This window comes from Miniopterus schreibersii (assembly GCF_964146895.1).
Source record: "Miniopterus schreibersii genome assembly, chromosome: 7".
Classification (NCBI taxonomy): Eukaryota; Metazoa; Chordata; class Mammalia; order Chiroptera; family Miniopteridae; genus Miniopterus; species Miniopterus schreibersii.
The window spans coordinates 77,812,198-77,827,166 of record NC_138108.1 but is presented as its reverse complement, the minus strand read 5'-3'; the positions used below and the strand labels follow the sequence as shown (position 1 = coordinate 77,827,166).

General features: G+C 39.8%; 1 protein-coding gene across 5 annotated transcripts in view; it reads left to right on the top strand.

Moving 5' to 3' along the window:
* Positions 1 to 14,969, top strand: part of CLASP1 (cytoplasmic linker associated protein 1) — a 267,208-nt gene that overhangs the window by 147,039 nt on the left and 105,200 nt on the right. For all 5 annotated transcript variants that reach the window (XM_081143238.1, XM_081143235.1, XM_081143239.1 and 2 more), the window contains 8 exons: positions 2,920 to 2,993; positions 4,138 to 4,230; positions 5,209 to 5,354; positions 6,193 to 6,328; positions 7,353 to 7,423; positions 11,076 to 11,135; positions 12,730 to 12,807; positions 14,318 to 14,485. In XM_081143238.1, coding sequence (XP_080999364.1) covers positions 2,920 to 2,993; positions 4,138 to 4,230; positions 5,209 to 5,354; positions 6,193 to 6,328; positions 7,353 to 7,423; positions 11,076 to 11,135; positions 12,730 to 12,807; positions 14,318 to 14,485 — 826 coding nt within the window. The remainder of the gene's footprint in view (positions 1 to 2,919; positions 2,994 to 4,137; positions 4,231 to 5,208; positions 5,355 to 6,192; positions 6,329 to 7,352; positions 7,424 to 11,075; positions 11,136 to 12,729; positions 12,808 to 14,317; positions 14,486 to 14,969) is intronic.

Genomic DNA, 14,969 nt, shown 5'->3' with positions numbered 1-14,969 from the left:
TTCAGAAGTGAAGCCATCTTGCTCGCAGTGTGTTTCTGCTGGTTCATCTTTAGTTACTATGCTGTCCGCCCATGGTGATGAGTTGGAGGAATGTAAATTTGAGCGGCTGTGTTGCCACATTTGGGTAAGTGGAGCCTGCAGGAGAATGAAGCCACAGGGAGGAAGACATAGCTGAGAGGTAGGGGAAGAGCAGGAGGGCGCCCTGGTGGCATTTGTTGATTACTGGGATCCAGCAATGCCTGAAACTATAATGGGGCCTTTTTAGCCAGTTTTTATTCATCAAAACAGACTATCCAGAAGTCAGATTGTGCCTTCTGTCTTTAAAGTGTATTTTGTTCCTCCAGGTGGCATTATTCCTTGTGAGACCAGTATAGACGTGGAATTAAGTAAATGGTAGGGATTAGCTCCTTGAGGCTTGAAAATTGATTTACAAAGATTCCCTCCCCAAATCCCGCTTTCTACCCCCGAGTTTGAACAGTTTGAGTTCTTATTATATACTTTCATTGTGCTGTCACATTGTAAATTTATGTGCAGATTTCCTACTTTTTACTTCTAAAATATTGTGTTGCCATTGCTTTTAGAACCTTGCTCACTGTGAGCTTGCAGGATGAGCTCAGTTACAGCTGGGGTCAGGTTTAGCATCAGAATGCTGTTCCCTGCTGGTCTTTCCCGCTCTGAACTGGCCCGAGAGTGTGGGAGTCTTGACGTCTTGACGGGAGCAGCTTGCTGCCACTGCAGTGCCTCTGCCACCAGGAGCTGCACTGATGGCAGACAGTGACGTTCTAACCTTTTTTGGGGGAGTGCATTAAAAAATTTTTATTTTTTTGTTACTGAGCTTAAATTCACATCGCATTAACCATTTTAAAAGTAATAATTCAGTGGTATTTAGTATATTCACAGCATTGTGCACCTACCACCTCTAGTTCCAAAACAGTTTCATCACCCCAAAAGAAAACTCCACGTGCTTTATACATCGTCCCCCCATTTCTTCCTTGCCCTACCTCCTGGCCATCACCAATCCGCATTTTTTCCCTGTGAGTTTACCTGTGCTAGATATTTCAGAGCAATGTGATGTTTGGTCTGGCTTCTTTCATAAAGGTTTTTGAGGTTCATCTGCATTGTAGTATGTATCAGTACTTCATTCTTCTTAGGGCTGAACAATCTTTCTAATCATTTTCTTCATCTATTCTTGAGTATCATCAGTTCCACAAGCAAGGTTTCGATAATTTCTGCACAATCTGACCACTTCTTTTCCTTCCCACCCCTCACCCATAAATTCCTCCCAAAAATTTCAGTTGTGTAAACTATGCAGAGATATCGGCCCAGTCTTCCCCTTTAGCCCCAATCTCATCTTTCCCCATTTTGTTTAGCATCATGGCTATGAATTTTCTTGTTGGTTCCCCCTTGTCAGATTCCTTAAGTCTCAGAGTCCTCTTCCATGGGTGGGTACGTGGCGCAGTGCCTTACACAGAGGAGGCACTTGGGACCTGTCTGCTCAGTGGGATCCAGTCCTGACACTAGAACAGAAACAGAGCACCCCGTCTCAGTGTGTGACTGTCAACTGTTTATAGCTGGCCTGTACATGCAGTGTGAGTGGTTATTCATCGGGGGGATGGCACACATACTGCTACCAGGAGTTGTCCATAAAGTCCTTTTTCATCCAGGTACCCCCGGACACCAAACATTAGAGTTGTTGTCTGGTAAGAAGCTCTAGAAAAGCACTTACAGTGATCAGTATCAATCATTAATGAGGGTTACAAGGATGACTGTAGACACCAATTTTGAAACCTTTATTATGAAAACAACTGTAAGATGTCACAAGATTCTATGTATGGAGTTTGTATTAGCAAAAGAAAAAACTTTCTCCTAAATGATAGCAATTAACTTTTAAGTATACAAGCATCTTACAACAGCCTTATAGGGGAAACTTGCTACTGATGCATAAATGAAATGTTGACAGTTACCGTGAGTTCAAAGGAATTGAGAATGTTTCGAGGCTAATATAAAGTTGAAATGAAACTGTTAATTCTTTAGGACTTATTCGAATATTCCACAAATTTGTTATACTAGATTTCTAACAATAGTATAATCTTATTCCCTGAAGAATTCAATTTTCTATTACATCTGTTTATTAGTAATTTCTCAAAAGGTTTATATATTGCCCTGGGTGGTGTGGCTCGGTTGGACGTTGTCCCATGCACCAAGAGGTCACTGGTTCGATTTCTGGTCAGGACACATGCCTGGGTTGCAGGCTTAGTCCCCTGGGGCGGGGGTAGGGGGGGCTTGGGGGAGGCAGCTGATTGGTGCTCTGCTGTCACATCGATGTTTCTCTTTCTCTCTTCCTCTCCCTTCCTCTCTCTAAAAATCAGTAAACATGTAAAACAAAAAAACCAGACTTATACATTAATAGAATATAAATCATCTAAATCCTTTAAAGGCTAGACTGTTCATCCTTGAATAAGTAGTCTCTTTAAATGTCTTTAAGCTAATGTATATAATGGAGTTACTATATTTCATCTTGATATTAAAAATCAGTAATATTTGTCAGTTCTACAATGCTCTAAATTTCTTTCCCCCCTCTCCCGAGGATATTTTTTTCCATTGCTTCTCAGAGAGAGTGGAAGGGCAGGGAGAGAGAAACATGGAGAAACACATCCATTGGTTGCCTCTTGCACACGCCCCAGCTGGTGCCAGGGTTGGAGGCTACAGTTGAGGCACGTGCCCTTGGCAGGAATCCAGCCCAGGCCCTTCAGTCTGCTGGCCAACTAACCACTGAGCCAAACCAGCCAGGGCTCACAACGCTCTAAATATTATTAAGCTTTAAAGAAATGGTTACAAATCTACCAAAATGTAATTTTTATTTTATATATTCAGATTCTTTTAATGCACATTGTTTACATTTAAAAAATTCTTTTATAGCTACAAAAGAAGGAGCTGGTGCTGTTGATGAAGAGGATTTTATTAAAGCCTTCGATGATGTACCTGTAGTGCAGGTGAGCGAAGATATTTGATTTTCGTTAAAAACAAGGATAGGCTCATTCAAATTTTACTTTTCAAGCATGTGATATGGGAAGTTCCTTACTAGGTAAGGTAACTTTAACTATTAATACTACAGGAGATCTGAGGTTGCAGACAAGAAAATGTTGGAGCCTTTTATAGCTGAAATGAAGAGCAAAAGTCAAGGCCCAAGATGATCTTTCAGTAAGAACTAGAAAGCAGTTGCTTGCTCTAGTAATAAATTTGTGGGTCAGGTTACATAAAAGAGGAAAAAAGTGATTAGATCATCAAAGGGAACAAAGAAGCATGCTTCTTTAGGGGTTTTTCTTAGAAAGAAAAGTTTGTAAATGTAAAGTGTTTCCTTGTCTGAAAGCTATGAAGAGTGGCTTAATAAAGCTTAGTTTATGCCATCTTGATGCTTCACTTAAGTACCTAACAGGTGAAGCAAAGGTTATTAATAAAAGTTGGGGTGAAGCCCTATATCTTCTTAATGGCTTTGAGTGTCTCCAAGTTATCTATTAATGACTGGAGGTAACAATACTTTTCTTAGTCTACACTAACTATCCATGCTCTGGATTCCTGTAGCATTTTATGTCTATGTGAATTGCTTGTTACCTGCTGTTTGGTTGCCATATGTGTATAAATAAAATTACAGGCATCTTAGACTAAGGTTCATCCTTAAGTCCTTGACCTTCCCAGCATGCTTCATTCCTAGGTGATGATTCCCCTACCTGTCTTATCAGATGTGGGGATAAATGAAAAAGTAGATTTGAAAGTGATTAAAGTTAAGTAGGTATAATGTGGTGTTATATATTGTACTAGTAGTAAAGGACCTGTGCATCACTGACAGCTTCCCAGCAGGCCTCTTTCTCTTTGAATGTGAAGTCATCTGTTAGGTTTACAGTAAGGCTGTATTTGAGGCTCGGTTACCCATGCGTGGGCACCAGGCCTAGTGGGTACATAAAGTAGGGAAGAAGCTCACCCTAAGACACATCTGTCCAGATGTTATCTCATAGATTCTTCCAGAAAATGAAATGATTCATTTTACTAGCTAAATGCTCTTGATTTTATTAGTAATTAAGAAATAATCTTTTTTATTCTTTAAATTTTCTTTTGATTGTAAATTAATGTTGCTTACAGATTTATTCCAGCCGAGACCTTGAGGAATCCATAAACAAGATTAGGGAAATACTATCTGATGACAAGCATGATTGGGAGCAAAGAGTAACTGCTGTAAGCATTGACTTCATTTGATTACATTGTCATTAGATTTGTTTATATGTTCTAAACACTTTATTATGAAATTGGGGTACAGCCCTAATGAATTTTAAGTAGTAAATATTTTAAATATAAATTACTGCATTAACATTTTACCTTTTAGTAGAGTACCTCACTTACATTTCTGTTTGTAAAACATGCCAACTTACACTTTTATGTAGCTCCTATATTTTTAACAAAGATCTAATTGTGGAATGTCTGGTGATGCCCTCCACCCTCACCTGGGTAAGGACTTAAACCTATAATTTTTAGCAAGTGAAGCCTGCTCTTAGTGGCATTTTCAGTGTGTGTGCCTCTGATCCTTTCTTCATATCACTTGCTAGAAAGTCCTGTTCTGTCTGTTTTTAAAAGTAGATTAAGGAAAGCAAGTAGGCTGAACATCAAAGGGAAGGTGTATCTGATCTGAGGACAGCTATTTTACAGTGGTTGGCAAAAAGAGGGGTGGTAAAAAAGCTGTTGTTTTCTATTTCAAATTCAGACCAGCTATTTAGTAAAGATACAGTGGAGGATACTAAAAAAAGACTGTAGGATTGCTACTTCCTTTGATTCATTAAATAAATGGCAGTTGGAGTGGGTGTGGGGGAAAGGTAAGTTGGGGGGAGGAGCTTTTTACAAGCTAAAATGAAGGTTGTTTGTTAATTTATCATTAGGCTAGCATGTATACACAAAAATGTTTCCAATTTAAAAAATGCATTTTGTAGAATTGTAATGTATTTATCACAGATACTACATTTAAAAATTATTTGTATTATTTGTGATGTAGATTTGTTCATTATATTAGCTACCATTTAACTAGCTGAATTCTTTTTGGAAAACTATTTCTGTATCATTTAACTTTGATGTTGATCTCTCATATTTGATGGCTTCTATTGTTTTGTATGTTCTGTTTTAGGAATAGTTTTGTATATCTCCTAATTTTCTCTATCCCATTAGCTAAAAAAGATTAGATCTTTACTTTTGGCTGGTGCTGCTGACTATGATAACTTCTTTCAACATTTGCGACTTTTGGATGGAGCCTTTAAACTATCTGCTAAGGATCTGCGGTCTCAGGTAGTGCGGGAGGCTTGTATCACATTGGGGTAAGGACTGCAAAGCTCCAGATTCTCACATGTCCTAACATAGACTCAGCACAGGCTTCACAGACAGTTCATGGGGTCTGTCTGATGGGTCTTTCTAATGTTACTTCTAACTAGTCTCAAAGACCCATTCCAGTTACATTGCTGTTAGTACTTTTACAATATTTCTCATCCAGTTATGTAAAGTATGACAGATTTTAAACTATATTCCATAGCTTAGCTCTGAAGCAGTTGTTATTAATAATATCGAAAAAGAAATTTATAAACTTCTGTTTCTCAGCCTTTTCATTCATTTTGCTGGCAAGATATAGCACGATTATCAGAATTTTTTATTGTTTCTAGAAGAGCGCTGTAGCTATAAAATTGAAATTAAAGGCATGTAATATATATTGTAAATTTTTATCAATGTTTGAAGCTGGAACTTCTGTGTTAGAAAGTATGTCAGAATACCAGAGAAGTAGTGACATAAGATGGCATTGTGGCTGTTTAAAGGTTTTGGCTGCATTTGCATTTTGAAGCATGAATATTTTATGTTAAAAATAAAAGGGTGAAAGAGAAAAAGCGTGAGGGAGCTTTTTCATGTTTATGTTTTATTAGTGTATGATAAATTTGTTTTTTTGCTATTTGAATTCTAATTAGTTGGAAATGATTTATTTTAAAAAGGAACAAACTGTTGGGCTAATGGCTGTTTGCCAAGTCCTCTACATGTACCTTGGAAAGATTTCAGACCCTTGTGTTTATTTCTAGATAACTCTAAGTGAAGGCTCTAAAATGTTAGATTTATATGCTTCACTGTTTGCGAGAAACACGACTGCAGCCCAGTATTCATTTCTTATTGTAGGCATCTGTCATCAGTTCTGGGGAATAAGTTTGACCACGGAGCTGAAGCCATCATGCCGACTATCTTTAATTTAATTCCAAACAGTGCCAAAATTATGGCCACTTCTGGTGTTGTAGCGGTTAGGCTAATCATTCGGGTAAGTATGTCTTGGGCCATACATAGAGTAAGCAAGTGGTAAATGCTGGTGCTCAGTAAGCAGCGTTTGGAGGCGTTTTTCATTGGAGTGACTGCATGTGCTGGAATCATGCCTTATGTGCAGTATGGGCCCCTTCTCCCACTTGGTTCTGGCACACGAGCCTTTCACATCCCGTCACGCGGATGTGGATGCGGGGTGCGGTTGCTGCGGTGATGCTCTCTGACTCACCGTTGCTTTTCAATATTTGAACATCTCCACCTTCCGAGTCTCTGCCCTGTTGCTTCCATGCCCTGGCTGCGCTGCCATTCCTTCCTCCCTAGTCCCTGGCACTCCACTTTCGGTGCTGGTGCTCGTGGCTTTGTTCACCTGTAACTGTTATTTACTTAATTACACATAAGCACAGAAACAACAGTCTCTTTAGTTCAGTTTTCTAAACTCATTTATTTAGATTTAAGTAGCTATTTGAGTAACTTATGTACAAGCTTTCAGTAAAATCCACAAAGGCTTAGAGTGAAAGTTTTCCAGATCACTGTTCCCCACCCTCAAGTCCCTTTTTCCCAGTGGCAACCCCTGCAGCTGGGGCTTGATATTAACTAAAGTCTACTCAGAGTATTCTGATTATTGTGGGTTACCTACTTTGTATTACTTCTAGTTCTTACCGCCTGCATTGCCATCTTCAAATGTTAAACCCAAAGCCATTATTGGACATTTCCATTGAAACAATATCTAAATAAATTGCTCTGCTGACCCCTTTTGAACTCACTCAGACATCTGTTGATCAGGCAATTTAGATTTTATTCCAACCATTTGTTTTAAGTTTAGACTTATTTACATGTATGGTGTCTGTCTGGTTCTGTAAATTTTGTTATGGCCTTTGGCAGTATACAGCGATACTTTTTAAACTCAGTGAAAGTCTAATCTGAATATAGAAGTGCTTTAGGTAGGTTAGTAAGGAAGTGCTTGTCCTAGTTTTCTTTTGTTTTTGTATTTTCAAGTGTTTCTCTGTTTTTTGTCTTCTCCACAGCACACACACATCCCTAGGCTAATACCTGTCATAACAAGCAACTGTACCTCTAAGTCTGTTGCAGTTAGAAGGTAAATTTTTAAACTGTTTTCTTATTATTTTTGCATTGTTTAAAAACCAAAACAAATTTCAAATTTTCCTAATGGGAATAAGTTCGTTCAAAATGTTTAATATTATTTAAGATTGCTGCAATAAATACCTTTGGTTTGAAGGATTATGATCTAAATACCTGGGCAAGTAAATTTGGACAACCTCTATTATTTGTGTGTGCATCGTGCATGAGAGAGGGAGAATGAGTTTTTGTGTGTGTGTGTGTGTGTGTGTGTGTAGAATTGGGGATTGGATGGGAGAAGGAGAGAGGACCCCCTGTACATCTTTTCCTGAGATAGTCTCTCTACCTATATCACTGGTGTACTCCATTCTTTGAATGAAGACAGTAACTACATACATGCAAGAAAAAAAATGTAAAAATTAATGGCAATAATTTAATAGTAACATAGGTATGAGGAGATATATGTGTTCGCATGTTCTGATAATGATTTCTGGGATTCTGAATTCTGACCAACCACCTGTTTCTGCACAGTTATGGGAGATATACCCAGAAGATACAACCTGGGTAGCTAGCTAGCTAGGGCTTTGTTCCTAAGTCCCTGTTTTGTCTTGTGTCCTGGTGAGCTGTCCTAGATCATGAGTGACGAGGACCCTTCTAGCTGGGATTTGTGATTCTTGACTATTGAGTCACAGTCTTTTGAGAGGCTGTTGGCTCTGTTCCTATAGTTTTGTCTTGATTCTAGCACAGTGGTAGAGCCCTCCCCTCTCATGCTTAGCACCCAGTGTATGCTAGCTGCCTGCTGTTTCCCACCTTTCCTAGGGTTTCATGCTGGTCCTGCCAGGTTTCCATGGATGGGGGATCCTTTTAAGCATGCGGTGGCCCCATATCCATCTTACAGTTACGTGGAAGCTTGTAGAAGAAAAGAAGGGGAGTAATCCAACTGTATAAAGCCCGGAAGAAAGGAGTGTACTCCTTCCACTGAAAAAGCTTAATTTTGAACTGCATGAGGAATTGTACCTACCTGAGGAATGCAATCTGCCCTTGACTCACACTTCAGCTTCTCCTTGGGATTAGTGCAGAGCAGCTTCAGCTCTCCCTAGAGATGAGCGTGCAGAGTCAGAAAGGTATAGGAATGGCATGAGTTCCGGAAGAGGCAGACTTGGGTGGAAGCATTGCTTCCTCCCACGTACTGTTTGACCTGTTAGGAATGAGAGGGCCCCTGTGCAGAGTTGTTCTGCAGATCCAGTCACTTAGGTGAAAGGGTTTGACAGTAAAAGCTTAATAAATGGGAACCAATATTAGAATTTGCTGCTATCATTACTGATGTTTCAGGTTTCCTAGAGAAATTCCCAGTGTGCTTTTCCTTTGTTTAAGGCGGAGTTGCTACAGTGAGGTGACACCGATCTTTGTGGTGAACATTACAGGACGTTTGGTGTAGTTGTCGGCTCAAGCTGCCATAACAAAATACCAAGCCCTGGGTGGCCCAGACAATAGAACTGTATTCACTCAGTTCTGAGGCTGGCAGTCAGGTTGGGGTGCCTGAGTGGTTGGTTTCTAATGAGGGTGGCTGCAGACGGCAGCAGCCTTCTCACTGTGTCTTCACATGGCAGAGAGAAAGAGAGCAAGCTCTCTGGTGTTTCTTCTTAGAAGGGTACCAATCCCATCATGAGAGCCCCACTTAATTACCTCCCAAAGGCCTCATCTCCAAATACCATCATATTGGGGATTAGGGCTTCAACATCTGACCTTTGGGTTAGCACAGTTCAGTCTGTTCATAACCCTTAACAGTTCTGGCCTCTGGTGCTAAATGTGAGTAGCAGCCTACAAGCACTGTGACAATAGAAATACCACCCCCTTCATCAGTTTCTGAGCCTCACCCAGATTGCTGTTCCCTTCTTCATTCAGAGTGAATGTCAGGCATAACCATGTGTCTTAGTGCTGAAAGGAGAAATGGGGACCATCTGGCCCAGTCTCTCTGCCTTTAGAAAGGCAAAGAGAGACAAAGTGGGCGGTGTAGCCAAGGCAGTGCACTTTTCCGCTTTAACCTGTACCTGCTTCGCTTTGTAGAATTGGTAAGGAATGGATTGCATAGCTTCCCTGCCTTACAGAAGTTTATAATTTAGTTGGAGAGATTAAAAACAATTACACAAAGCAGTGTGAGAGTGAGTTACAGCATATGTGGTGGATTTAGGAATTCAGAGAGAGCAGCGATTAAAACCAGCAGATACATTCTCAAGGAGCTTCATAGAAAGCTGAAACTTGAGCTGCCTCTGAATGAGGAGTAGAAGAAGAGAGACAAGTTCTAACCTAATGTGTTTAGTTAATGATGTGTTTAATGCCAACATTGATAGGCTTCTGCGTGTGCTGTTAGTCTAAAAAGTTGAAAACAAAACCTAATTACAGGTGATATTTTTGATTAATATTTAAGACAAGAATTAGCACTAAAGATTGCTGTTTTCACTAAGAGATAAATGAATATAGACATATGCACACCCACATTTAAACAGAGAGAGACAAGAAAAGTCAGACCAGGAAATAACATGGGGAAAAGGGTAGAAATAGAATAAACTTGGCCTAGGTTGGGGCAGGGGTGGGGAAAGTGATAGTGAGGAAAAGATGTGGGTCTTTTCGTCAATGCCTTTCCTTGAAGAAAGTTGGCTTTACAACCCTCCTACTCCACACTGTGACACCTCTAGAGTTGAGTTAAAGACCTCTCCTGTGTGCTTCTAGAGCCCCTTGTGCTCTTGGCACATGGTAACCATTTCTTGTCTGTCGGGCTCCCTAGATTGTGTCTTGATTACCACTGTATCTCAAGCATAGGTTAAAGGCTTATTAAAGATTTTTATTGAGTCATTAGTTATATGGATTATGAGGTTTTGAATTGGGAAGATCATGGGAAAGAAAATCTGGTCATTCAAGAAAGATCACCTTCTGACTGGTTTCCTTGAATGGGTTACTAAAATTATTAAGATTTATTCCTACAAAGATGGATATCCTGGACTTCACCCAAAGTGGTGATGTAATCCAAAGGAGATGAGACTGGAATTGTTTCAGTGCACGAATCAGACAAAGAAAGATCACAAAAGTGAAAAGGATTGAAAAGAAAGGACATTGAAAGATTGAGGAGAGGAAAATGGTTGAGTAGCTAGAAAAAAATGTTTTAAGCATTACATAGGACCTTTGCAGGAAAATTTGTCAAACACTGTTTGTTTTTCAGGGTATTTTTTACTTTTTGTGTGCAAGGCATTCTGTGAAATTAACGCAAAGACCAGTTGCCTGATTCTGTAATGTGCGTTAATCTTTTGTGCATGTTTACGTCTTGTATCCACTGTTATTTGAGGTAGGATAAAACAAGTGAGAAGGGTGCGCCCTGTCCGTGCTGTTGCTGTGCAGCTCAGGTTTCTGAGGGCAGGGAGCTCTGTGTCCTGTCCCTACAGCTAGCCTAGCTCTGCGGTTTTTCTTTGACCAGCATAGATGCTTAACTTTTTTTTTTTAATATGCTTTGACTTTGTCAATTCTGATTCCATTTTTATGTTCCATTTTTTAAATCATAAAAATGAGAAGAAATTTATCAATTATAAAAAGTAGTGTTGGGTCATTTAAGAAAAAAGCTTTTATTTTCACTAACATACAAATTACTAAGTTACATGTTTTTTCTTTACAATTTTCAGACGCTGTTTTGAATTTTTAGATTTACTTTTACAAGAATGGCAAACACATTCACTGGAACGGTGAGCATCTGATTGCTGTCTTTTTCCTCTGAATTCAATCTTGAGATTTAATGACTCAGTGAGTAGTCCAACCCACTTTCTGTCAGAAATGAAGGAATCTAAGCATTTGTTCTCATGACTACCTGTGTTATTTCTACCTGTCGGAGGCACATAGTATCAGTAGACGCCTGAGTGAACTTCATGGATTGAAGGATTAGTGTGTTTGGGGATGTGGACAGATGTGTACTGTGACAACTACACGGTCAGGATGGACCTTCACCGACTGACCCTGCAGCTGGCATTCCTGTCAGTTCCAGGGAGGCCCGTGTCTAAGCTGTTCTGAGCAGCCAGGGTGTATCAGAAAGTCTGCAGTTTTCTTTTTATTCAGACTGGTGTTTGGTAACTTTCAAATCATCATAATAAAAACTAGGATTATGACAGAATTCTTGAAGAATAGAAGCAGGCCTCTGAATTTTGAGTCATTTTTTATTATTTCTGAGTTAAATTTAGAGACATAAATGGTGATGTTGTGCCACTCATTTTTAATGATATATTGTATAGTTTGTGAAGAACTTTACAGCATATTAAACATTTTATTAGAGTGGGATTTTAATAAATTGAGTACTCCTGGGAGGCCCATCCATGCTGCAGTGGTCAGAGATGGAATGAAGCCAAGCCTCCCAGAGGTACATGTTCATCTGAACATACTTTGCATCTAGAAGATAGTCTCACATTTTTGTCAATACTTACTTGTTTTTTAATCTCATGGGTAGTATGTCCTCTTTATTTGGTGGCAGTTTTGGAATTTAGAGGTGGAAAGTGGTATGAAGTATTTAATGTGGGGACAGGTGAGTAAAATAGAAGAGCATGGAGAACTCTGATGTAGCCTCGTATATTCATTTACCTCCCAGCTTACTGTTTGTCACTTAGCAGGTACTCACTAAATGTTTATTGAATGAATAAAGGAATGAGGGAAAGACTTTGAATGGGCTGGTAAAATTGGTAACTAGTCTTTGTTCTATGAAACCATTCATTCCAGTCATTTCCCTTTTCTTAAAACTTTGTTAAATAGGCCATGAGACAGTTTCATGATTTCTTTTCATCTAGGGTAAAACAAAACTAAAGAGAGTACCTATTTATAAAATAATTACATAATTTTATAAAATTGTTCATGATACATAGTGTAACTTGAAAAAAACCATTCTCTTTAATTATAGAAATGCAGTGCAGATAGCCTCTTTAGTATTAAGATTATTATTCTCTCATTAAAATTTCTATAGGAACTAGTTCTGCCTATGGAAAAATGGGGTTTTATTGTTTTGGCTCATTAAAGATTGAGCTAAATAAGTATGGCCTGAAAAAAATCAGCTGTAACTTTAAAAAATCACACCAGAGAGTAGAGTTATCAAGGTACTTAGGCAGGGGGTAGGGCACTGGGACAGACGAGGAGAGCTGCCCAGAATGTTCTGATTCTGGGAGCTGCATTGTTACTTGACTCACTTGGCAGAAGGCTCTAAGTTCCACGTTGCCATTTTGAAGTTATTTCTCACACTTGTTTCTATCTGCACAACACCTATGTTAATGATTGTTACTACTTTCTTTTCTAAATGTCTAGACACATATCAGTATTAGCTGAAACAATAAAGAAGGGAATCCATGATGCTGATTCTGAAGCAAGGATAGAAGCCAGAAAGTAAGTGTCTATTTGTACGTGACTTTTTTGTGTGCTCAGTGTACTTTCCTCATTAACCCCTGTTAAAGGCCAAGTCATAATCCAAAGTGACTTCTTGGCTTGCTATGAAAAAGTCCTGATCACGGGGCTTCTGTCCATGTGATCACACCTCTGCAAGCATCAGGTGGTGGTTTGGGGAGTGTGCGTCACAGCTCGGGGAGGTAGGGTGAGCGGAGGCTCAGGATTATCCCAGTGGTGACTTGTTGCCGTCTCACGTTTGAGGAAGTTATGCTCCAGTCATGTGGCCATGGCCCCATACATTCAGTATCTCCCTGGGGATAATTTTGCCATTGTGACCGTCAGCATCAGAAGTTTCATGCTGAGACTTTCTCTCGGGCAGGGAGCCTATAGATAAGTACTGCCAGTTTTGTACCTGTGGCGGTTTTTTCTGTGCTTTTGTTGAGCAACTCTTCTTTTTGACACAGATTAAAACCTACTCTTGACAGCATGAGATATTTATTGTTTTACTTAGCTGCACTGTTATGTTTTGATCAAGTACTTGTTGCTCTTTGCTCTCAGTTGAATTATATTTCTCTGTTTCTGAGTTTTTTGGAGGACCTCACTATGATGCTGAAGTGTTCACCACAAGCTCGAGCATCTTGGGTTGTTCCTACCAAAATAACTGACATAATTAATAGTTGGTAAAAACTATGAGGAATGTTTTTGTTAATGATCTACTTCTGCTGTTGTTACCCTTGTGTTCTTCCTCTCCCCCAGTTTTTTCTAGTTCTTTAGTTATAATACAGTAACGATTTTAAGTAGTTCTGAATGCCTTTCCGCTTTCTTTTGTACGTATTATCTAAGGCAATTTTTAAATACTTCAAATCAGTGAGTGTCAAATCACATTGATAAAAACCACCATTAGCTTTGGCTGGTGTGGTTCAGTGGTTATAGTGTCGGCCGGTGCACCGAAGGGTCACGGGTTTGATTCCCGGTCAAGGGCGTGTACCTGGGTTGCAGGTGTGATCCCCAACCCCATTTGGGGTGCATGCAGGAGGCAGCTGGTCAATATGTCTCTCACATCGATGTTTCTATCTTTCCCTTTCTTCCTCCCTCCCTCCCTCCCTCTCACTCTCTAAAAATCAATGAAGAAAAAATCCTCCGGTGAGGATTAACCAAAAACAACAACAAACAAACAAAGCTACCGATAGTGAGTCCCCTCAGGTTTTAGGTATAGTTCTGGATATTTTAGCTCCATCTTCCTTAAGGCTCCCCAGTCTTCTTGCAAGTTAGCCTCTTGAATTTCCATGTTATGGAGACTGAGATTCAGAGAAATTAAGTAACTTGCCCAGTGTTAACAAGCCAGTAAGTTGTGAGATCAGGGTCCGCGGTCTCTTCCTTATACCAGGCTGCTCTTAAGAGCAGGTAAACAGGATTCGAGACCTTGAAAATGTCATGTGGTGTATGTATCCAGAGCTCAGTGAAGTACCTGTTCGATCCTGACTGTAACAGGAAGCTGTGCTTTCCCGAGGTGTTACTGGGGCTTCCACAGTCACTTCAGCAGAGAAGCAGAGCACTTGTACCACAACCTGGAGTCCTCCTACCAGAAGGCCCTGCAGTCGCACCTGAAGAACTCAGACAGCATCGTGTCCTTGCCGCAATCCGATCGCTCGTCTTCTAGCTCTCAGGAGAGTCTGAAGTAAGGAATTTATTCATGTGGGATTTTATGTTTAAAATTAGCTGCATGAGAACACAGTCCCAGCTATGTGTTTACATGTTTATTCCTGTTATAAATCCCCTTTACTTCACGTGGATTCTGTCCTAGGTAATTACTGTAGGGATGTTAAGAAACAGGTTGCCTTGGTCTCTGTCATAAGTAGTTTTTAGGTAAGCTTATGTGATAGCCCAGTAATAGAGTTCTGGAGTGAAGTAAGTGAATTGTTCAGTAGGAGACAAGTTTGTAAAGGGGGGGCATTCCGAACCTGGGACTTACTGCCATGTCATCTTTATTCCATGTTTCTAGCGTCTGTCTCTAGTTACGACTTCTCTCTGTGTGTTTGGAAGGTAGTCAAAATGTAGCGTTAAAGCTTTTCTCAAATTGGGGGTTTTAAGATTGTGGGCCAAATTGCCTGAGGAATTCTGAAAACCCTGAAGTAATTCTTCATTATCACAATTTCTAGTTA